At 38.2% G+C, this 24,715-nt stretch overlaps 1 protein-coding gene across 2 annotated transcripts in view; it reads right to left on the reverse strand.

Moving 5' to 3' along the window:
* Slain2 (SLAIN family member 2) overlaps window positions 1-24,715 on the reverse strand; it is a 49,356-nt gene that overhangs the window by 18,850 nt on the left and 5,791 nt on the right. For both annotated transcript variants that reach the window (XM_090343629.1, XM_090343628.1), the window contains exons 2-6: window positions 17,372-17,520; window positions 16,051-16,215; window positions 12,804-12,965; window positions 6,785-7,144; window positions 6,017-6,154 (exon numbers count right to left, since the gene is read on the reverse strand). In XM_090343629.1, coding sequence (XP_090199755.1) covers window positions 6,017-6,154; window positions 6,785-7,144; window positions 12,804-12,965; window positions 16,051-16,215; window positions 17,372-17,520 — 974 coding nt within the window. The remainder of the gene's footprint in view (window positions 1-6,016; window positions 6,155-6,784; window positions 7,145-12,803; window positions 12,966-16,050; window positions 16,216-17,371; window positions 17,521-24,715) is intronic.

The raw sequence follows: 24,715 nt of genomic DNA on the forward strand, positions 1-24,715 counted from the left end.
TACCACTTTGAGCCATAGTTTTACTTCTGGTTTCCTGGTGGTCAACAGGAGATAAGAGCCTCAGACTTTCCTGTCTGGGAATGTGATCTTCAGATCCCAGCCTCCTGAATAGCTAGGATTACAGGCAAGAGCCATCAGTGCCTGGCTAAGAACTAAATTTTTATCTTAAATTATTCTCATCTAATCCTTTTTGTACAGAAAGGTAGTCATTTTCTAAGTGACAAAATGTGCTAGTTTAAGTGAAACATACCAAATCTTTCTATAATAATAGAATGTTAGCTATGAAAACACATAAACTTGGGGCTGGGAGTATGACTAGTGGTAGAGTGCTTGCCTAGCATGTACAAAACCCTGGGTTCGATTCCTTGGTGCCACATAAATGGTGCTGTGGCTCAAGTGGTAGAATACTAGCTTTGAGCAAAAGTGCTTAAGGATGGTGCCCAGGCCCTTAAGTTCAAGTCCCAGAATTGGCAAAGACAAAAAAAAAAAAAAAAAAACATAAATTTAAATTGTTCCTTTGTTTTCTCTTTTAACATTTAACTATTCTTTAATGTTATAACTTTCTCACATAAATCGTATTTCTTATTCTTATAAATCGTATAAATTGTATTTCTTATTCTTTCTAGTATATCTCCATTGTCTCCAAAATCAAACCATTTTCACTCTATTTTTGCATATGAACTGTGTCCTCTGAGGTCTCCTCACATTCTTTTCCCTCTTTTCATCAAAACATGAAAGTGCTGCCCCTCCTGCCAAGTGCAGGTAGTAAGAGGGTACACTATCCCAGGAAGAATTTAGGAACAACAAAAAAATCTAGCTTCTGTTTTCTGTTATGAAGTTCTAGAAACAATAATCAACTTAGTGAAAAAACACCCTTCCCTCAAAAGAAGAAATTTACTGGTGTAAGTTATAAACAGGAGCTGCAATTATTAAGTTTTAAAATTGTTAATTTCATTAATAGCTCCCAAATTAACACTGTATTTCACATCAAAGTTACTTAGAACGTCTAGTATTGTTTGGGTTCAGTTTAGGTTCTTGACATACTGGTATCAAGAATAACTTCAGGGCTTGGAGTTTGGCCTAGTGGTAGAGAGCTTGCCTAGCATGCATGAATACCCAGGTTTGATTTCTCGGTACCACATAAACAGAAAAAAGCCAGGAGTGGTGTAGCTTAAGTGGTAGAGCCTTGAGAAAACCTCAGGACCTGAGACCAAGCCCAGAACTTGAAGAGGGGAAAAAAAAAAGTAACTTCATAGCAATTTGACATCCTTCAAGCATGTTTCAGAATAGCATGTGTCTCAATCTTGCAGTTTACCATTATCACTATGTTCAAGTAGATGAGAAACAAATGAGGAAACAGTGATGGTAAGCTATTAAAGAGAATGAGCACCTTAATGAAGGCCTGGACAATCTGACAGTTCTGTAAGCACTAGGGCCAAGCTGTCATTCTTAAGAATTTCCAAGCTTGGTGCCGGTGCTTCACGTCTATAATCCTAGCTACTCAGGAGGCTGAGATTTGAGGATCGCAATTCAAAGCCAGTATAGGCACTAAAGTCAGTGAGACTCTTAACTCCAATTTACCTTCAGAAAACCGGAAGTGACGCTGTGGTTCAAGTGGTAAAATGCTAGCCTTGAGCTAAAGAGCTCAGGGACAGTACCCAGCTCCAGAGTTCAAGTCCCACAACTGACCAAAAAAAAAAAAAAAATCAATTTCCATTACATGTTTCATGGATGAGGATCCCTCTTTTGGCAACTCATGTAAGCTCGTCTTGAGCTAGCTGAGACTTTCTGGATTCCTCCACCTCCTTCATGAGATTTATATATCTCTTTTCTCTTAGAAGCCCTAGACTGTCATTCCTTAATACTGGCAGAAACAGGCTGTCTTATTCACATTTTTTATTTTTGCCAGTCCTAGGGCTTGAACTCAGGGCACTGACACTTTTTGCTCAAGGCTAGCACTCTGCCACTTAAGCCACAGGACTTCTAGCTTTTGCTATGTATGTGGTACCCGGGAATTGAACCTGGGTCTTTGTGCATGCTAGGCAAGCACCTCTACCACTAGGCCAAACTCCAGGCCCAACACATTTATATTTTTTATACTATAAACAGAACATATACCCAATAATTTCTATTAAATAACTGATTATGTAACTGTAACCCTTTTGTATATCACCTTTATAATAAAAAATTTAAAATTTGATACAATTTCAGTTAAGGTTCAAATCAGTGGTTCAAACTTGACTATGCCTCAAAATTAGGTGAGACTTTTTTAAGAATGAGATTCTAGGTCTCCAATCACCTCAATTCAATCAAAAATACTACATTTATGAAATCCTGTGTTTAGGTAACTGACTCAACATCACTGAATTACTTACTCATTTTTTGTTGTTGTTGTTGGTGGTGGTAGGGGGGGGTGGTGGTAGTGGTTGTAATGTTTGAACTCTCAACCTTGGAGCTGTCCCTGGGATCTCCAGCTCAAGGTTACTGCCCTACCTCTGGACCTGGGCTCTGTCCCTGAGCTCCTCAGCTCTAAGTTACTGCCCTACCCCTTGAGCCACAGCGCCACTTCTGGTTTTCTAGTGGTTAATTGGAGATAAGAGTCTCACAGACTTTAGTGCCTGGGCTGGCTTTGAATCCTGATCCTCAGATCTCAGCCTCCTGAGTAGCTAGGATTACCCCTTGCACTACCTATTCTTAGACTGATGTTCCATAAATACTTTACCCATTCTAACGATAAGCCTATGAACTAAAGTCATTATAATTAGATGTATTTCAATTCATGCTTCCTATTACATAAATTAGTTCTTTCCTTGTAGATATAAGAATCATCTGGACAATGTACAAGCTGACAACTGTCCTGGAAACTTTAGACCACAGAACTTCAGAGTACAATGTTGGTCCTATAGATCCACTGTACTCAGGTATACTTTGTAAAACTTTTTCAGTATTTTAAAATACTAACCAAACTAGCTATTTTTTAAATGAGTAGATTAAAAATAGTCTTAGAGTGTACTCCTACTATTTATGAGCCAGTATTTCCCCCATCTATTTCTGAAAATCCCATTTTCTGCTAAATCTGTTGACAAATATTCTTCCATTTAATTGAAGAAACAGAGAAAATGGCCTGTACCCATGATACTTGTAATGTTCTCTTAAAACTATTTCCTAAATAAAAATGGTGAAAATTGACATTACAAAAGTTTAAAATACAGTAAAACTCTCATAAAACTCATATTTAAATGTGAGCATCCACAATAATGCAGCCACAGCAAATAAGCATATAAAAATAGCAACTGGCATAATAACAAGGCAAAAGAAGTGGTTCAATAAGGTAGAAGTAAGCAACTTTGCAAAGTTAGCTTCATGCAGACCAGCAAGTAAGAACTGAAGCTGTGCCACTTAAGAGTTGAAAAAAATGAATTTGAAAGAAAACAAAATGGAGTGTAACACTAGAAACAGAAGTTTACATAAGAAATGCAAACTAAATTCATTACACAGAACTTGCTACCATATGTACATAATTATAAATTAAAATAAAAAGGCTATTACAAAAATCATAGAAATTAAGAGATACTTACATGTACATTTTAAGTATCAAAGATTTACATAAAACTTCAGGAAAAACGAGTAACATACTATTTTGATGTTTCATGATTTATAAGCTTTAAGCAAAATTCTTTAAAGTAATTTTATAAACAGAAGTTTAAGTCTATTGATATTCTAGATAATCTATTTTCCAAAAAATTTTGGCAATTTTAATTCTATTAAAAGATACACATTATGTGACCTTTTAAATTATAAGTAGTCTTTACTGTAGCTGCAAATATAAAAATGAGCAATTATATACAACTAAAAAAGAATAATTTAACTACTCTGCCAAAACATTACTCAAATATAAAAATACCCTTTTGTGAAATTGCATAATAATTGGAACACTAGTGTTTTCTCTATTACATTTTGCTTAATTATTAACTACTTGGGGAGAAGGGACAATAATTTTCCTTAAAAAAAAAAAAAATTCTACGGCTGGGAATGTGGCCTAGTGGTAGAGTGCTTGCCTAGCATGCATGAAGCCAGGGGTTCAATTTCTCTGGACCATATAAACTGAAAAACCCAGAAGTGGTACTATGATTCAAATGATAGAGTGTTGACCTTGAGCAAAAGAAGTTCATGGCTGGGTGTGGTAATCCTAGCTACTCAGGAGGCTGAGGTCTGAGGATTGTGGTTCAAAGCCAGCCCTGGCACTAAAGACTGAGAGACTATCTCTAATTAACCACTAGAAAACTGGAAGTAGCTCCAGGAGTAGGGAGGTGGCCTTGAGCTGAACAGCTCGGAGACAGTGCAGAGATCCAGAGTTCAAGCCCCATGACAGCAGAAAAGAAAAAAAAAAAAAAAAAGAAGCTCAGGGACATGATAGGCCCTGCAGTCAAGCCCGAAGACTGGCAGAAAAAAAAATTAAATTTAAGAAATTAGCCAGTGGTTATTCAATGGCAATTCTATCCCTATATAGGCAAGTAATTACCATGTAGCGTAATATATAGCCAATATATTGTTCTACTGACATGTGTTTTCCAACCTTTTTCTTTTGTTTTTACGAAAAGTTATTTTTCATTGCCATAAATTTTTGTGATACTCGAACAGTTCAAGTACAGAGCACTTTCTTCTTGTGAAAAACAACTCTGAGTCAGAATTGGTATTGGGAATAATGGCTCTATCAGTTGTACTGATGTTTGAAGCTTTATCATGTAAGAATTTGTTTTATTTGTTCCAGTCCTGGGGCTTGAACTCAAAGCCGGAGCACTGTTCCTGAGCTTTTATGCTTAAGGCTAGTGCTGTACCACCTGGGCCACATCTCCACTTCTGGCTTTTGGTGGTTCACTGGAGATAAGAGTCGTACAGACTTTTCTGCCTAGACTGGCTTTGAACTGAGATGCTCAGATCCTAGCCTCCTGAGTAGCTGGGATTGTAGGTGTTGAGCTATCAGTACCTGGCTCATGTTAATTTGTCTTAAAAATTCAAATCGTAATAATTCAAATCAACTATACATCAGCACCATTGGGGCCAGAAGTTTGGCCTAGTAGTACAGTGCTTTTCTAACATGCATGAAGACCTGGTTTCGATTCCTTGGTACCATATACATAGACAAAAAAAAGCCAGAAATGGTGCTGTGGCTCAAGTGATAGAGCTCTAGCCTTGAGAAAGCCCAAGGACAGTGCTCAGGCCCTGAGTTCAAGCCCCAGGACTGACAAAAAAAAAAAAATTCAGCAGCACTGAAAGCCAAGTATAAATGTTTTAGATTATGTGCAGATGCTATAAAAGCATGGCTTATAACTCATGAGTTTCATTAGCTCTATCTTATTAATGACTGACATTCTTTAACTGTTGTATTAACTTAATATGAATCTTATGCTTGCCAGTCTGGCACTCTATTAGTTGAGCACACCTTCAGTACCAAAGAGATTTTCCAAAAGAAAATTTATGTACTAAGTGATATGTTTGGATAGGATATTAGAGTCACTATTTCTACTTCTAATCCTCTACAAGCAAAAGTTAATGTACTGTATTTAAAAATAGATTTTGCTTGTTTAAAAACTCTATAAAGCTGGGTGCTGGTGGCTCTCACATCTGAACTCAAGCTGTTTGGGTGGCAGAAGATCACAATTTGAGACCAGTGTAGGCAAAAGAAACCCCATCTTAAACAAAAGCTGGACGCCATAGTGCATGTCTGTCACTCCAGCTTCCCAAGGGAACAGAAATAGTACGATTTGTGTCCAGGAAGGCTTAGCATAAAAGTGAAACCCTATCCCCCAAATAAAGCAAAACAGGTACAACTCAAGTGGGAGAGGGCAAAAGCACAGGCTTTTAAATCCCCTAGTGTTCCCCTGAAATGATTCCTATATAAAACAGTTTTATTATCTTGTAGCAACAATTTAAAGCAGTTAATTCATCACATAATAAAAATCTGCAATTTTCATTTTCTGTTACTGATACCAGAAAGCATGAGAAAGATACATACTAGCTGAAGCCTGAGGTTGCATGCGAGGTATTCCTCCGTTTGGCACTTGAAAATTTGAGTCACTTCTACTGCTTTTCACAGAGTCAATTTGTGTGTTAGATGTTCGGGACAGGTTTGGAAGACTGCGTCTCAGTTTTTCTACAATAATATAATTTCAATTAAAAAGGAATCAAATACAATCATTCTAATGGAGAACTAAACTATTAGAATTGAAAACAAAATTATTCATTTACATAAATTATAAAGAGGAAAAGATGGGAAGTAAAACAACAGAAAAAAGAATCTCAATTCAGAGTTTGAAAATAGGTAGAATAAGACACCCTCTCATTAGTTCCCCAAAGCTCACACTATAATAGTAGTGGGGAGGTTGAGTTTGAGAGGACTGTGATTAAATTCAAGCTCTTCAAGACGTCTTTTCAACCAATAACTGGAGTGGTAGCCCTTGCTTGTCATCCTACCTATATGGGAGGCTGAGGTGGGGAAGACTAAAGTTCCAGTCCAGCCCAGGAAGAAAGAAAAGTCCATAAGACTCCACCGCAATGAAAGAAGCTGAATGTGGTGGAGCATCCTGTTATTCTTGCTATCATGAGAAGCCTAAAATAGGTGGATTAAGGGCCAAACAGATCTGCGCAAAAAATAAGATTTTAAATCACAATAAACAATACAAAAAAGGGCTAGCAATGCCGCTCAGTGATAAGAGTATGAGGCCCTAATTCAAACACAGTACGACAAAAGAGAAAAAAGAAACAAAATCTACTGAAATTGTACCTTCATTTTTAACATTGCTTGTTTGTAAATCTGTGGGATGGCCTTGAAGTGAAAGGCGAGGTTGCTGTAAGCGGCTAATCATAGGCTGTGGGGACACTCTACTATATTCTATTCCCCGTGCAGGAGATCGTGAACGAGGTGAATTTCTGGGTGACTGCTTAGGTGATGGTCGAGGTGAATTGCGTGGTGATGGTGAAAACCTGTTAACAGCAGGGTATACGGCATGATGCATATTGTCATCTTCATCATCTAAACTTTGTGCATCAAGTTCCTGATCACTAAAAGTACCCCGTCTTGTAGAATTGCAAGATGAGCCAGAACTGCGCCGAGATGTAGTGGCTGCATATTCTTGCCGAAGACCTGTCAATAATGAATATATTCTTTTATTTTAACTATATTTTCAAACATTTAACTATTTTTAAAACTTAAAAGTAAGCAATTAATGAAAATCTATAAATTTTATTTCCTAGATTTCTTAAATCGAAAATAAATTATAAGGTATAATCATATATGAAAAAAAAATTTACACCTGATGGCAGTAATCTAAATTTGAGATTAGCGTTGAAGAAAAACTGAGTGGAAAAATGACTAGTGAGCGGAATATATCAATGAACAAATAAAACTCTTTTTTTTTTTTTTTTGGCTAGTCCTGGGCCATGAACTTGGGGCCTGAGCACTGTCCTTGGACTTTCTCAAGGCTAGAGCTCTACCACTTGAGCCTCAGCATCACTTCTGGCTTTTTTTTTTTCTATGTATGTGGTACCAAGGAATTGAACCCAGGTCCTCGTGCATGCTAGGCAAGCACTCTACCACTAGGCTAAACTCCAGGCCCACAAATAAAACTCTTTACATACATAATACTTCCATTCAAATTACAATGCAAAATGTACACAGAATCTAGATATTTCCAGCAAGTCCTACCAAAAAAGGATGCTACAGAATAACATTTATTTATTTACTTATTTAGCAAGTCCTGGGGCTTGAACTCAGGGTCTAGGCATTGTCTTTGAACTTTCTCAAAGCTAGAGCTCTACCTCTTAAATCAAAGCAACACTTCTGGCTTTTTTCTATGAATATGGAACCTAGGTCTTCAGGCAAGCACTTTACCACTAGGCCAAACTCCCGGCCTTCAGAATAATATTTAAATTTTTTTTTTTTTTTTGTGGGTGATGGGGCTTGAACTTGGCCTGGGCACTGTCCCTGAGCTCTTCAGCTCAAAGCTACCACCCTACTCTTGAGTCAAGCCCCACTTCCTGTTTTCTAGAGATTAATTGGAGATAAGAGTCTCAGGTCCTTTTGTACCTGGGCTGGCTTTAAACCTTGATCCTCAGATCTCAGCCTCCTGAGTAGTTAGGATTACTGGCGTTAGCTACAATGCCCAGCTAGTATTTAAATGTTTAAGTATATATTTATACATAGAAGGTACTATCGAAGCTGGAGATCTGAGGATCATGGTTTAAAGTCATTTTGGACTGGAAAGACGCTTATCTTTAATTAACCACCAGAAAACTGGAAGTGGCATTGTGACTCAAAAGTGATAGACTGCTGGCCTTGAGTGACAAAGCTCAGGGACAGCACTCAGGCCCTGATTTCAAGCCCCATGACTGATGGAAAAAAAGAAAGTACTATTCATAACATTCCTCAAACTAGATTAGAATCACCCTAGAGTACCTTTAAACCTATAGATTCCAGATGTAGTCCAGTGACAGAATTTGCATAGTATGTATGAGGTTGATCGCACGCACTGAAGATAACAGAGTACTTTAAAAAGATTCCCCAATAAACTCAAACCCCTCAAATTGTTGGGGTCCATTTAGCCCTTCAGTTGGATTTGGAGCCACAATAACAAACGACAGTTACTTCATGTCTAGTTATAACAAACACAGCACTATCATCTAAGGAAATCCAACAGATCAGTGAAAGAGCATCGTTTTAAAAAGGAAAAACTGATAGTGGGTGCCTATGGCTTACATTGGTGATTCTAGCTACTCAGGAGGCTGAGATCCAGAGGACTGAGGCTCAAGGTCAGCTAAGGCGAAAAAAGTCTGCTAGACTGTGCCAAACTAATCAGCAAAAAAAGCAAAACTGGAGCTGTGGTTCAAGTGGCAGAGTGCTAGCAAAGAAAAGTTTGAGGGCCTGAGAGTTCAAACTTTGGGAGGGAGGGAGGAAGAGAAGGGAGGGAAGAGGGAAATAGGAGAGGAGAAAAGAGGAGAGGAGGAGAGGAGGAAATGAGGGGAGGAAGGGAGAAAGAAGGAGGGGAGAACCCAGAATCATAATTCAGTCTCTCCACTAAGAAGATCTTAAGCAGAACACAACTACATTTACATTTTAAAAATCAAGGAGCTAGATAATAACCTGAATCTGTAATTTTACATTTCTCATTGTTACAAAAATTTCTAATTATTATAGCCAAAAGCTAGTGGCTTACCACTGTGATCCTAGCTACTTACGAGGCTGAGATTTGAGAATTGAGGTTTCAAGTCAGTCCAAGCAGGAAAATCGGTTTGACTCATCTCCAATTAACTACCAAAAAGACAGAAGTGGAGCTGTAGCTCAAGTGGCAGAGCACTAGCCTTGAGCAGAAAAGCTCAGGGACAGTGCTGAGTTCCTAAGTTTAAGTCCCAGGACTGACACCTGTTCCCCATGAAAAAAAAAATTCTGGAAATATTGTAATTAAAGAAAAATAAAACTGAGCATGATGGTTCATGCCTGTAATTCTAGCTACTCAGGAGGCTGAGAGCTGAGGATCAGGGTTCAAAGCCAGTCCAGGCACTAAAAGTCCCTGAGACTCTTATCTACAATTAATCACCAGAAAACCAGAAGTGGCACTGTGGCTCCAGGTGTAGGGTGATAGCCTTGAGCTGAAGAGCTCAGGGACACCGCCCAGGCCCAGAGTTCAAACCCCATGACCATGACCACCACCACCACCACCAAATCATCTCTAAATAATGGGGCAGGGTACAGACTCTTGTTTTAAGGAAGCATTCCATATGCTTTTTTAGGGGGTGGGGGGCAGTCCTGGGGACTGAACTCATGTCCTGAGCACTGTCCTTGGGCTTTCCTCAAGGCTAGTGCCCTACTAATTGAGCCACAGCACTACTTCTGGCTTTTCTGTGTATGTGGTACCGAGGAATTGAACCCAGGTCTTCGTACATGCACTCTACCACTAGGCCAAACTTCCAGCCCTTCATACACTTTTTGCAATGTTTCTTTCTTATATTGTAAAGATGAAGGGGTTCAGTGAATACATTTCCTATTGAGCATTGTTACCACCTCTCCTTTTTCTCCTACTTCCCCTCTCCTGTGACTCTCGTCTGTCTGTTTCTTAATTCATTAGGATTACAATTATTTTTATATGTAGATGGCTTGCTTAGAAATAAAGCTAAAATTTCTATTATTTATTACAAAAGGCTAAAATTTCTGGTATTTATGGCAAAACAAAATGTAACTACTAAACAGCTGTCTAAAATTTGAGGGGATGGGGAGAGTTGGGAGAGAAGGGGGAGAATTATGAAATGAGTACCATGGATCAAAATGCATTGTACTCATGGCACAATGAAATTAATTATCTCTGTACAAATGCTTTATAACAGCAACATGGTGAATCATACAGGACTCTGGCATTCATATATGGTGAGATCAAAGAAGGATATTCTCAGGAGAGGAACACAAAGACCTAATATCTATATGCCTCTGATCATATAATATTTAGTGAAATGAATTCCAGAAAATGGAAAGAGGTTTTTCCTCTTCATTGATTTTGCTTTCTTTTTGTCTTGTTTGTTCATTTGTCAGCCTTTAGGAGGGGAAGGAGGGCACAGAAATGGAGGGACTAAGAGTATATAAATTCACCAGTGACTTACCAGACACTATGCTGAAAATGAACTATACAACTTATAGGTGGGAATGAGAAGGACAAACTGGGAGAGAACAAAAGAAAGGATGACACTGTCCCCCCAAAATGTACTCTTTACCTGATATGTATAACCCTGCTGGACATCCCCTTTATTAAAACAACTTTTTTTAAAGTAAAGAAAAATAGCCAACTAGTTGAGATTTTCAAAAATACTGAGATCTAAAAGGCTAGGGTTCAAATAAATAAGTTTATTCTAAGGTATAGAATTTATTCTTAGCAACTCAGGATACTAAGATCACAGTTTTAAGGCTTGCCTACGCAGGGAAGTCCTCAAGATCCTGTCTCCAAAATAACCAGTAAAAAGTCAGGCTAAAGGTATAGTTCAAATGTTCAGAGTGTCAACTGAATAAGTTAAGCCATGCAATCATAAGGTCTAAGTTCAAACCTTAATACTACAAAAAAAAATTTTGTAGTAGCATCTTTTCTTCCACAAATAACTGACCTTTTCTGGCTAGGTAACAAAATCACTAAACCTCTGAGAAGTAAAAAAAAAAAAAAAAAAAATACAGAGCCGGGAGTTTGGCCTAGTGGTAGTGTGCTTGCCTAGCATGCACGAAGACCTGGGTTGGATTCCTCAGTACCGCATACATAGAAAAAAGCTGGAAGTGGTGCTGAGGCTCAAGTGGTAGAGCTCTAGCCTTGAGAAAGTCCAAGGACAGTGCTCAGGCCCTGAGCTTAAGCCCAGGACTGGCAAAAAAAAAAAAAAAATACAGAAGAAATGAGCATCTTATTATTTGTTTTTAGGAGCAAAGAGAAATAAGCTCTTACCTTTCTGCATTAAAATGGGAAATGAATCCGCAGACTAAGAAAAATCTTATGTATCTGTCTGTCTGTAAATCTCTTTCTTTCTCTTTTTGGGGGGAGAGGCACTAGTCCTGATGCTTGAACTCTGGGCCTGGGCATTGTCTCTAAGCTTTTGTGCTCAAGGATAAGACTTTACCACTTGAGCCACAGCTCAGCCTTTTGTGGTTAACTGGAGATAAGAGTTTCATAAAGATTCCTGCCTAGGCTGACTTCAAGGATTATAGGCATGAGTCACTAGTGCCCAGCTCACCCTGTAGTTTCTTAAGTGTTACAGGTAGATAAAGCTTACTCTATTACTGTGGGTTTTTTTAAGGACTTAGGTACACTGACACTGAAGTTTTTAAACAAAAATTGTTAATGATGCTACACTATCCTCAGTCACTGGCTAATCTACAAAGTGAAATATTACAAAGATCCTTTCATTAAAAAGGTTAAAAGGACGGTGTTTTACAAAATGCACAGACAAAATAATATATTACCACAATCATCTTATATTGGAGAGGGCAAGGTCATCCTTGAGCCCTCAAAAAAGCATGAACAAGTTTATGCTTATATACACTGAGGATCACAGAAGCTACAATTTTTATTGGATTCTCAATAAAGTGACCTAAAAAGTTTCAAAGACCATGCTGTAAAGTATCATCAAATCCTTTATTTAATGTCATAATTACAATTTTCTCATAAAGGTAACTATTATATCTTTACAATCTCAGAAAATATTTGTCACCAAGAAGGCAAAAACGTCTTTGGGATATGAAAAAAAAACTCAGGGTGGTTCTTATAGTACTTAAATATAGACCATAATTGTGATATATTACACAAAAAGATATGCAGTAACAGTGATAATTACATTAGTGAGTGCCAATAGAAAGTAACACAAAGGGCCTGAATACCAATCACAAAACCTGAATATAACTTGCCTTTCTCTGTTCCTCATACAACAAAACACTCTGAAAACGAGTAAATGAGCACTGAAATGCCCATTTAACTATTTCTACTTTTACATTATATTCCCATAATACTTTAAGTTAAAAAAAAACACATAACTTTCTTTTATACTTTTTCTTTTTGCCAGTCCTGGGGCTTGAACTGAGGGCCTGAGCACTGTCCTTGGGCATTCTCAAGGCTAGAGCTCTACCACTTGAGCCACAGCACCATTTCTGGCTTTTTCTGTGTATGTGGTACTGAGGAATCAAAACCTGTGTCTTTGTGCATGCTAAGCAAGCACTCTACCACTAGGCCAAACTCCCGGCACCCCACCCCGTCAAAATCATAACTTTTATCAGCTAAAATACTTACTTTCTTCCTGCATCCGAGCTAGAATCTGTACATCAGTTACATCATTTAACTTATAATTGGATCCAATTGAATCTTCATCTAATTCTGAAGCACTTAACTCACTATCTATAGAGGACTGAGGACTGAGTGGAGGATTTCTGTCTGATGAACTTTTGAAGTTACCTTAAAAAAAGGAGAGAAAAACCCAAATATTAGTTAAGACAAAAACTGAGTGAATATCTGTTCAATTACTACAAATTATATCCTTTATGCTTAATTTTAATTTTTTAATACTAGGGTTTTTTTTTGCTGGTCATGGGGCTTGAACTCAGGGTCTGAACTCTGTCCCTGAGCTTCTCTGTGCTCAAGGCTAGAACTCTACCATTGAATCACAGTGCTACGGCTATTTTTTTTTTTCTTCTATTTATGAGTTACTGAGGAATTGAACCCAGGGGCTTCATGCATGCTAGGTAAGCACTCTACCACTAAGCCACATTCCCAGCCCCACAAGAACATCTTTTAAAGTATAACTTTTCTAGTCTCTTATAGGACAATTAAGCTTTCAACATAGTGCCTAGGAAGTAGCTGTTATTCACTAACTCTACGTTAAAGATTTTCAACTTCTAGCCGGGTTCCGGTGGCTCAAGCCTGTAATTCTAGCTACTCAGGAGGCTGAGATCTGAAGATCACAGTTCAAAGCCAGTCCAGACACTAAAGCCTGTGAGACTTTTATCCCCACCAGAAAACCAGAAATGGTGCTATGGCTCAAGGGGTACGGCGGTAGCCTTGAGCTGAGAGCTCAGGGACAGCACCCAGGCCCAGGGTTCAAGTCCCATGACTAACCAAAAAAAAAAAAAAAAAAAAGAATTTCAATTTCTTCAAGATAACTGATGGAGCTGTTCTACAATATCAATATATCAATATATCAATATATTCTGATCAATATATGATAGTTTTTTCTTTCCATATTCAGTTATCAACAAGGATCTACTTCTCAGTAAGAAAAGTACATTTCTTAGACATTTAAGAAAAACAAGAAAAGAACAGTAGGTTAATTTCTTGTATGTGGATTTTATTTACAAGATTCTCTTGCCAAACCAGTAATAGAGATCCAAAATGCTCTGATATTTAGAAGCACAAAAGATAAAGAAAATGACTAGATTTTTTTTTGGGGGGGGGGGAGTTTATGGTGAAGTTTTGAACTCAAGGCCTAGGCACTGTCCCTGAGCTCTTTAGCTCAAGGCTAGTGCTACACCACACTGAGTCACAACAACATCACTTCCAATTTTCTGGTAATTGAAGATGAGAGTCTCATGGACTTTTGTGCCCAGGCTGGCTTTGAAATATGATCCTCAGATCTTAGCCTCCTAAGTAGTTAGGATAAGGGGCATGAGGCATGAACCACTGGCACCCAGCTTAGATTTTTTTTTTTGGTGGCCAGTCCCGGGGTTTGAACTCAGGGCCTGAGAGCTTCCTTGGGCTTTCTCAAGGCTAGAGCTCTACCACTTAAGACACACCACCATTTCCAGCTTTTTCTATATGGTATGGAGGAATTGAACCTGGGTCTTTGTTGATGGTAGGCAAGCAATCTACCACTAGGCCAAACTCTCAGTCCATGATTTTTTTTTCTAAATTTAAAGTAGTCAACTAAAAAAAGGACAGACAAATGGTCAGATGGATAAAGAATATGGCCTGAAGAGTGTTGTTTCTAAGAAAATTGCTTTCTTGGGTCACCAACTCCCATTAAAAAATAAAATCCCAGCATTTTTACTAATATTTGGAATAAAAGTTATATGAAACACCCATTTTTCAGAATTGTGGACTATATGAGCCAGTTCCAACATGAAAGATAAAGAGAGAAAGAACACACAAAAAATTAAACATATGTATTATCAATTAAAAAAAGAGTATAATTCACATGACAGCAAAAGAACAAGGATAGGTTCAAATAGGCCTGAATCAAATCCTATACTGCTGGTTAAAATTTTCAATAGGAATCACCATAAATGTAAGCAGTAGCAAATTACTTATAAAGCAAAGAACAGAATCAAAGTCACTAGAGAATACACAGGTTAAAAAAAAAAATACGAGGTGGTGGGTGGGGGGAGGGTAATGGGTACCAAGACATGTGAAAGGGTATCAATGTATGTGAATTAATGCACCTTCTACCTGGCAAATATCATGTAATCCTTTTATTAATTACAATAAAAATTTTAAAAAAGAAAAAAAATACGAAATGAAAAAAAAAATAAAGTGGTTAATACCTTATTTAAGATAACTGAACTGGGGCCGGGAGTTTGGCCTAGTGGTGCTTGCCTAGCATGCATGAAGACCTGGGTTTGGCTCCTCGGTACCACATACATAGAAAAAAGCCGGAAGTGGTGCTGAGGCTCAAGTGGTAGAGCTCTATCCTTGAGAAAGTCCAAGGACAGTGCTCAAGCCCAGGACTGACCCTCCCCCCAAAAAAGATAATGTAACTAATAAGACATAAAATTGCAGCTATAAGAGTAATGAATGGATGAATTATAAAGGGAGTAAGTTATGCAGGGACAGAATCAGCCACAGAGCCAGTGCAGCACAAATTTCCCCAGTTTATACCAAAGTATTTCTCGCATTAAACAGTCCCCATTATATTTTGGCACACTTGCATTTTAACCTTATGCTAGTATTTAGCTGATGTACTGAAGCTTATTAAAAATCCTTAGTAAAGGGGCCGGGAGTTTGGCCTAGTGGTAGAGTGCATGCAATTCCTTGGTACCATATACACAGAAAAAGCCAGAAGTGGTACTGTGGCTCAAGTGGTACTGTGCTAGACTTGAGAAAGCTCAAGGACAGTGCCCAGACACTATGTTCAAGCCCCAGGACTAGCAAAAAAAACTTCTTAGTAAAGAATTTTTAACCTTTTCAACCCAAGCAGGCTGATGAAAACTTTTACAACACAATCAATAACTACTGATTAAAAGATGAAGCTTGTGATCCTATTTAATTAGACAAGATATTTAAAATTTGTAACTTGAATTGTATATATACACACACATACATACATACATATATATATGTACATATCTATGTGTGTATTTTTAAGTTCTCACTGAAGAAAATTACATGGATGTAATACAATGACTTAACATTGTACTGTTGTTGCCCAGTAAAGTAAGTGACTCCTCATTAAGATTTTTTCTATTTAAAAGTTCAGAAATAAAATGGACTTGAACTACTAATAAGTTATTTCTGAGGTAGGCAGTTAAGTTAAAAGACTATTCCTTACCTGAATTTCCAGGAAGTATCAGCTGTTTGACAATAGGAGGTCGTACTGGGGTTGAGGATGGAGAATTGAAACCACTGCTATAGGGACTACTGGCATTTGGACTGTAAGGACTTGTGTAACTCATAGAGTTGAAAGGATTATTGTATAAATTCTGCCTCTTGAAAGCTGCATTAATGAGAAGAGGAAAATTCAAATTTAATATTGAAATTTCAAAATCTTTTCTATTGAAAATTTCATTAAATCACTGTCTATCTTAGCTTAAAAAAATCATTCTTCTTAGTGGGAAAAATTGTACCACAAGAAAGACTAAATATTTCAATATTACAATAAAAATAGCAGCCACACCAAACAACAAAAATAATGCAGAATGAATAAATCATAGACTATCAGTGAATTAATCCAAGTCCATCTTTTTTTTTTTTTTTTTTTTTTTGCCAGTCCTGGGCTTAAGCTCAGGGCCTGAGCACTGTCCTTGGACTTTTCTCAAGGCTAGAGCTCTACCACTTGAGCCTTAGCACCACTTACGGCTTTTTCTAAGTATGTGGTACCGAGGAATTGAACCCGGGTCTTCATGCATGCTAGGCAAGCACTCTACCCCTAGGCCAAATTCCTGGCCCATCCAAGTCCATCTTACTAGCAAGTTTTTTAGTAAATGTTCTATCAATATTGTTATGACTTAAAAAAAAATAATGTCTATTTTTCTATGATTACTTTAAAAAGCTATGAGTGGATTTTTGAAAAGCTTATATACATACACAGAGTGCATGTCATATATATAGTTCATATATATAGTTAGATGATACCACACATTCTGATTTTGATAAAAATTGTACTGAAAAATATTATACAAACTCCTACTTATCGAATTCTTTAGGATAGGACTAAGTAAAAATGTGATTAAAAATACTATTAAGTGAATAATAGGGTAGTTCTCATGACTATATATACTCACGGTGATTCAGAAAATGCTTCCTAGCAAAGAATTGTCTCCATAAATACATATCAAACACTATTTCTGGTTTTCATTTTTTGCCAGTTCTATGGTTGAACTCAGGGCCTCAGCATTGACCTTGGGCTTTCCCAAGGCTAGCATTCTACCACTTGAATCACAGTTCCACTTCCAGCTTTTTGCTGGTTAAGCGTAGATGAGAGTGTTTTGGATTTATCTGCCTGGCTGGCTTTGAACCTTAATCCTCAGAATTCAGTTTCCTAAGTATCTAGAATTACAGGCATAAGCTACCAGTGGCTTAGCAATATTTCTATATATATTTTTTTTTACTAAAAACAAAGAGATGAATTCACAATTAAAATTTAGACATACCTGACATTGTTTGATCAAGTTTGTGGATAAGAGACTTCTTAGCACATTCAACATCAGGACTTGGGTAATCCAAAACTTGCCTGCACCAAACTAATGGACTAACTGATTTCTGCATTGGTGTAAGTTTTTTCTTTGGTGATGAATATAGCCTGGAAGAAAATGAAACAAAAGGAGAAGGGGTAAGATTATTGAGCATGATTATAAATTAGAAATATTTATGGATGGGCCGGGAGTTTGGCCTAGTGGTTAAAGTGCTTGCATAGCATGCATGAAGACCCGGGTTCGATTCCTTGGTACCACATACATAGAAAAAAGCTGAGGCTCAAGTGGTAGAGCTCTAGCCTTGAGAAAGTCCAAGGACAGTGCTCAGGCCCTGAGTTCAAGCCCAAGATTGGCAAAAAAAAAAAAAAAAAAAAGAAATATTTATAGATATATGTGTGTGTGTGTGTGTGTGTGTGTATTATAAATTGAGGGGGTTGTAAAAGTGATGGAATACATTTTAAAGACTCCATGTTAATTTATTGCACAGAAAGAAACTTAAATTCGTAATAGTCCATGTAAACCCAAATCTCAAATACCAAATAAACACAAATGGGGAACCTTTAAAATGCATGTTAATTTCCTTTTTTTTTTTTTTTGCTAGTCCTGGGCTTGAGCCCACGGCCTGAGCACTGTCCTTGGACTTTTTCAAGGCTTGCACACTCTACCACTTGACCCTCAGCACCACTTGCAGCTTTTTTCTATATATGTGGTATTGGGGTATCGAACCCAGGTCTTCATGCATGCTAGGCAAGCACTCTACCACTAGGCCAAACTCCTGGCCCATGAAATTATATCCTGAGTGGTCTTCACCTGACCTGTCACTCACCTCCAATACGGGAGCAGACCAACTGAGCATCTCAGCCCAACAAAGACAAACCTCCTGATTGTAAAGGACCATAAAGAAACAATCATAACTATAGCTGTGCTATTCAGCTGAGACCTAGGCACGCTCAATAGCAAGTGTCAATCACCATTTGGAGCAGGCAGGCATGCCAACAACAGCCACCCACTCATACCGGGAATCAGGTGTGTGCCCCGCTGCAATAGAACCAAAGGTGCACATCAACAGCTGATCCCTGCTGCTGAGAATGAGCTATCTAGCCAAATCCCAGGTATACACAGATAACTGTGTGCCACTGCTGGGGACCAGTAAACATGCCACCAAAGTTGGTGTCCCCCTGCTGGAAACCAGCCATACACTCCTCCTGACCCCAGAAATACCAAAAACGCACATCCACAGCTGGACTCGGCTACCTGAAGTCAGCTAGGGAGCTAATAACAATTTCATTATTGGGCTGAGAACCATGCATATGCAGATACCCAGAGAGAACCACCAGTCCAAAACCAAGTAAAGACCACCACCTATCAGCCACCAACAGACCAAACTAATGGCAGTAATTGGCAAGCCCTGAAGTCCCAATGTGCAAATCACAAAGACAAATCAAGAAATATATAAATAATCAAGGTCCCAGGCAACTTCTAAAAGGAACTAAGAGTGAAGAGATGGGAGAGAAGACACCACGCAAAAAGATATCTGAAGAGATGGAAGACAAGACACCACTCAAAGAGGTATTAGATCTGACCAAAGAAATAAAAAGAGAACTCTAAAAACAAGTCCAGGAATATAAAAAGGAAACTGTCAAGGAATTTCTTGATTTTAAAAGAGAAGTAGAGACAAAAATAGACAAAGTTTATACTTCTTTAAATGGAAAGATGAACACCCTCAGATCAGACATGATGGGCTCAATGTCCACAATTCAAACCAAAATAGAAGCTATAAGTAATAGAATACCTGAGATGGAAGATACAATATCAGGAATGGAAGATAAAGCACAAGAGCTGGAACAGAGTCATCAATCCAAGAAGGGGCAGACACAGCCAAGAAATCTAATCTTTGTATAACTGGAATCAATGAAGGAGAAGAGTTTCAAACAAAGCAAATACAATACTTATTCATCAGGATTATAGCAGAAAACTACCCCGGTCTCAAAAAAGAAAATATCACCAACATAACAGAAGCCTTATAAACAACATCCCAGAAGGAACTCTTTCAGACACATCATAGTAAAAACATTAGATCTGAATAGTAAAGAGCTGATCTTAAATGCTGCAAACACAAAAAAGAACTATACTACAATGGCAAGAAAATTCGAATCACTGCAGACCTCTCCACACACACCCTCAATGCAAGAACAGGGAAAAATATCATCCAAGCCCTGAAGACCAACAATTGCCAACCCAGACTGATAAATCCAACGAAATTAGCATTTACATTCAAGGGAGAAACAAAATAATATGAATTCATACACACTAATCCAACATTACAAAAAGTACTAAATAATCAAGAACGAAGAGCAGAACAGCAGGAAATCACATCAAAAAGCTATCACCTATAGATCAGTAAGCACAAAGAAGGGGTAGAGAAACACAGAAGGAATAATAATGACCGATGCTAACCACTTCTCCATAATTACCTTAAATGTGAATGGGCTTAACTCTCCAATCAAAAGAACAGCAGTTTGGATTGGAAAACAAGATTCATCAATATGCTGTCTCCAAGACACCCACCTAATTGCCAAAGACAGAAAAACATTCCAACTGAAGGGATGGAAAAGAAATTTTCATTCCAATGCACGTTCAAAAAAGCAGGAGTAGCAATCTTAATCTCTAACAAAATTAACCTCTCAGTAAAATCAGTACATATTAATAAAGAATTCAATTTATAACCAGAGTATTACAGTTATAAACATTAACTCTCTCAACATGAGAGCACCTAAGTATGTCAGGCAAACTCTCATAGACCTATAGGACAATATAAACTCTAACACAGTTATAGGGGGAGATTTCATTTTTTTTTTTGTATGTATGTGGTACCAAGGAATCGAACCCGGGTCTTCACGCATGCTAGGTAAGCACTTTAACCACTAGGCCAAACTCCTGGCCCAATAGGGGGAGATTTCAATACACCACTCTCACCAAAGGACAGATCAGCCAAGGAAAAGATAAGCAAAGAAACCTCTGAGTTAAATGACACCAGAGCCCAGCTGGGGTTAGCAGACATCCACAGAGTTTTCCATCCAACAGTAAAACACAATGTATTTTACTCTGTAGCCCACAGAACATTCTTCTCCAAAAGAGATCATGTAACAGTTCACACAAAGAACCTAAGCATAGAAAGGCACTCAAGTCCCAGTAACTAGGCATCCCTAGCTACTCAGGAGGCTGAGATCTGAGGATCACAGTTCAAAGCCATCCCGTGCACTAAAGAACATGAGACTCTTCTCTCCGATTAACTACTAGAAAACCGGAAGTGGGGTGGTGGCTCAAGGGCTAGTGCAGTAGCCTTGAGCTGAAGAGCTCAGGGACAGTGCCCAAGCCCAGAGTTCAAGCCCCATGACTGACCGAAAAAAGAAAAAAAGAAAGAAAGAAAGACCTAAGCAGATACAAGAGGATTGATATAACCTCCTGCATGCTATCTGATTCAGTGGAATCAGACTAGTTCTGAACAACATAGTACAGTGTAAAAACCACTCAAACACATAGAAGTTGAATAACCCACTTCTGAATAACCCCTGGGTTACAGAAAAAAAATCAAAAAAGAAATTGAATACTTCCTACAAATGCAATGAAAATAAATACATCACAAAGGAATTTATGAGACACAGCAAAAGCAGTCCCAAAGAGCAAACTTATCGCCCATATTAAAAAGACAGAAAAAAATGTAAATAACCTAAAGAAGGAATTAAAGAACCTAGAGGAGCAAGAAAAAGTTAACTCTAAGACAAGTAGGGCAGAAATAACAAAAATAAAATCTGAAATATGAAATTGCAATAAGATTGAATAAAATTAATAAATGAAAAACTGGTTTTTTGAAAGAGTCAACAAAATTGACAGACCCGTGGGAAGATTAATCCAAAAAAGGAGAAGGCAGGCTGGGAGGTTGGCTAGTGTTAGAGTGCTTACCTAGCATGCACAAAGACCAGGGTTCGATTCTTCAATACTACATACATAGAAAAAGCTGAAAATGGTGCTGTGGTAGAACACTAGCCTTGAGAAAGCCCAAAGCAGTGCTTGGGCCCTAAGGTCAAGCCCTAGGGCTGGAAAAAAAAATAAAATAAAAGGAGAGGGCAGACTCAAACAAGATTAGGGATGCCACGGGAACAATCACAATGGATATACAAAAAAATCCAGACCATCATGAATAAGTACTTATATTCAACAAAACAGGAAAATTTAGTAGAAATAGATGATTCTTTAAATAAACATAGGCTGCCCACATTGAACCAAGAAGAGATAGGTCAACTGAACAAACCAATTTCCTCAGTGAGATGGTGGAAGCAATCAGAAACATGCCAACTAAGAACAGCCCAGGCTCAATTGGTTTCACTGTGCAATTCTGTAAGACATTTAAAGATGAGTTAATATCTACACTCTTGAAGCTCTTCTGAGAAATAGAAGCAGAGAGAGCCATCTGAAACTCATTCTATGAAGCCAATATCACATTCATCCCCAAACCAGGGAAGGATCCTACAAAAAAAAAAAGAGAGAACTACAGACCAATCTCTCTGATGAACACAGAAGCAAAGCTGCTCATTAAGATACTAACCAACAGAATCTAGAGATAAATTTTAAAAATTACACACTATGATCAAGTAGGTTTCACCCCACAGATGCAAGGCTGATTTAACATTTGCAAAACAATTAATATAATACATCATTGGATTACTACAGCTAAGGTTAAGAATCATATGATAATTTCTCTGGACCCTGAGAAGGCATTTGACAAAATACAGCATCCATTCTTGTTTAAAGCACTACAGAAAATAGGAATAAGAGGTACATTCTTAAAAATAATGAAAGCCATATATGACAGACCTACAGCTAGTATCATACTGAATGGAGAAAAACTAGAACTATTTATCTTGAAATCAGGAACAAGGCAGGGATGCCCACTCTCTCCACTTATCTTTAATATAGTGCTAGAACTGTTAGCCAAGGCAATAAGGCAAGAAAAGGACATCAAAGGGATCCACATAGGGAAAGAAATTAAATTACTCCTATTCGCAGATGACATGATTGTATACCTGAACGGCCCAATAAATTCCACTCCCAAACTCTCAGAATAAACCACTTTGGCAAAGTGGCAGAATACAAAATCAACCTTCAAGTCAGTAATCTTTCTGTACACCAACACAAACAGAAGGAGAAATCAAGAAAATGATCCCATTTGCAATAGTCCCCAAAAGACTAAAATATTTAGGAATTAACCTAACCAAGGATGTGAAGGAATTATTTAATGAAAACTATAAAAGCCAAAACAAAGAAATCAAAGAGGATACCAAGAAATGGAAAGACATCCCATGCTCATGGACAGGAAGAATCAACATTGTGAAAATGGCCACGCTGCCAAAATTGATATACAATTTCAATGCAATCCCCAACAAAATCCCAAGGACATTTACTGAAATAGAGGGCGTAATCCAAAGGTTCATATCAAACAACAAAAGACCCAGAATAGCCAAAGTAATTCTAGGCAAAAAGAACAATGTAGATGGTATTATAATACCAGACTTCAAACTCTACTATAGAGCCATAACAAAAACAACATATTATTGGCAAAAAAAAATAGACCAGAAGATCAAAGAGAATAGAAGATCCAGGAATAAAACCACATAGCTATAGTCAACTTATACTGATCCCAGCCTGTCGCCATGCATGAACATTATCTCAAAATGGATCAAAGACCTCAATATCAGACCTGAAATTGCTACATAACAGAGTAGGAGACATTGGAACTCATACGCACAGGCAAAAACTTCCTTAACAGAACCCCAGGGTCACAACAGATTGGAGAGAGACTTGACAAATAGGACTACCTAAAAATAAAGTTTCTGCACAGATAATAACATAGCTACTAAAGTAGAAAGACAGCCAACCAACTGGGAAAAGATATTTACCAATAATACAGCAGACAAATGTTTAATATCCAATATCTACAGAGAACTCAAGAAACTAATCCCCCTAGGGGCCAGGAGTTTGGCCTAGTGGTAGAGTGCTTGCCTAGCATGCATGAAGACACGATTTCAATTCCTTGGTACCACTTACTTAGAAAAAGCCCGAAGTGGCTGCTGAGGCTCAAGTGGTAGAGCTCTAGCCTTGAGAAAAATCCAAGGACAGCGCTCAGGCCCTGAGCTCAAGCCCAGGACTGATAAAAAAAAAAAAGAAACTAATCCCCCCAAACCCAACAAACCAATCACTAAATGGGCAAGGGAACTAAAGAGAGACTTATCAAAAGAGGTTAAAATGGCAGAAAAATATACGAGAAAATGCTCATCATCCATGTTCATAAAGGAAATGCAAATAAAAACAACCCTAAGATACCACCTTACCCCAACAAGAATGGCCAAGATTTTGATCTCAGACAATGACAGATGTTGGCAGGGTTGTGGAGAAAAATGACCCCTAATGCACTGCTGGTAGGACTGTAAGCAAGTTCAGCCACTCTGGAAAACAGTGTGGAGGTTTCTTGAAGAACTTAAAATAGACCTTCCCTACAATCCCGCCATACCACTCCTGGGCATCTATCCTGGACATCATAAGGACACCTGCTCAGCTATGTTCATCTCTGCATTATTCACAATAGTCAGGTGATGGAAACAACCTAGATGCCCTACTGCAGATGAATGAATATAAAAAATGTGATACACACACACACACAATGGAATTCTACATAGCCAACAAACAAAATAGTGGCATTCACAGGGAAGTGAATGAATCTGGAGCGAATCATGTTGATTAAGTCAAGACCAAAGGAACAAAAGGCGCATGGTAACCTTAATATGTGGCTATTATATCCACACAGTACAAGAGCAAGGACTTAATATTTGCACACCCAATACTATGGATATAGTACTGGAAATATAAACACAACTACATGACTCTATGTGGGGGTAGCCTGCTGCTTGCTATCTGTGCTTCAGCACATACACACTCAGTGACACAAGCAGTCAGGAGTCAGAGGGCGCCTGGTCCCACCCACTTGGACCAAGTGGGGCGTGACTCACAACACCAATGGCTGATGGCCGTCCCTATTTGATGACGTGGCTGCGACTGCTCTGTCTGTATTTAGCTAGCACGTTTTTGTAAAATAAAGGTAGATCTGCACTGACAGTCTGGTCTCCGCAGTCTGTGGTCCTGGGATTACTCGTAGGCTCTGCCGCCATTTTATCCCCCTTGTAGATGTCGGAGAAGGACGCCCCAACTCTATAGACATGTTTTATTACATAGATTGATATGTATCTA

This window comes from Megascapheus bottae, chromosome 13 (genome assembly GCF_031878675.1).
Source record: "Megascapheus bottae isolate mThoBot1 chromosome 13, mThoBot2.hap1, whole genome shotgun sequence".
Lineage (NCBI taxonomy): Eukaryota > Metazoa > Chordata > Mammalia > Rodentia > Geomyidae > Megascapheus > Megascapheus bottae.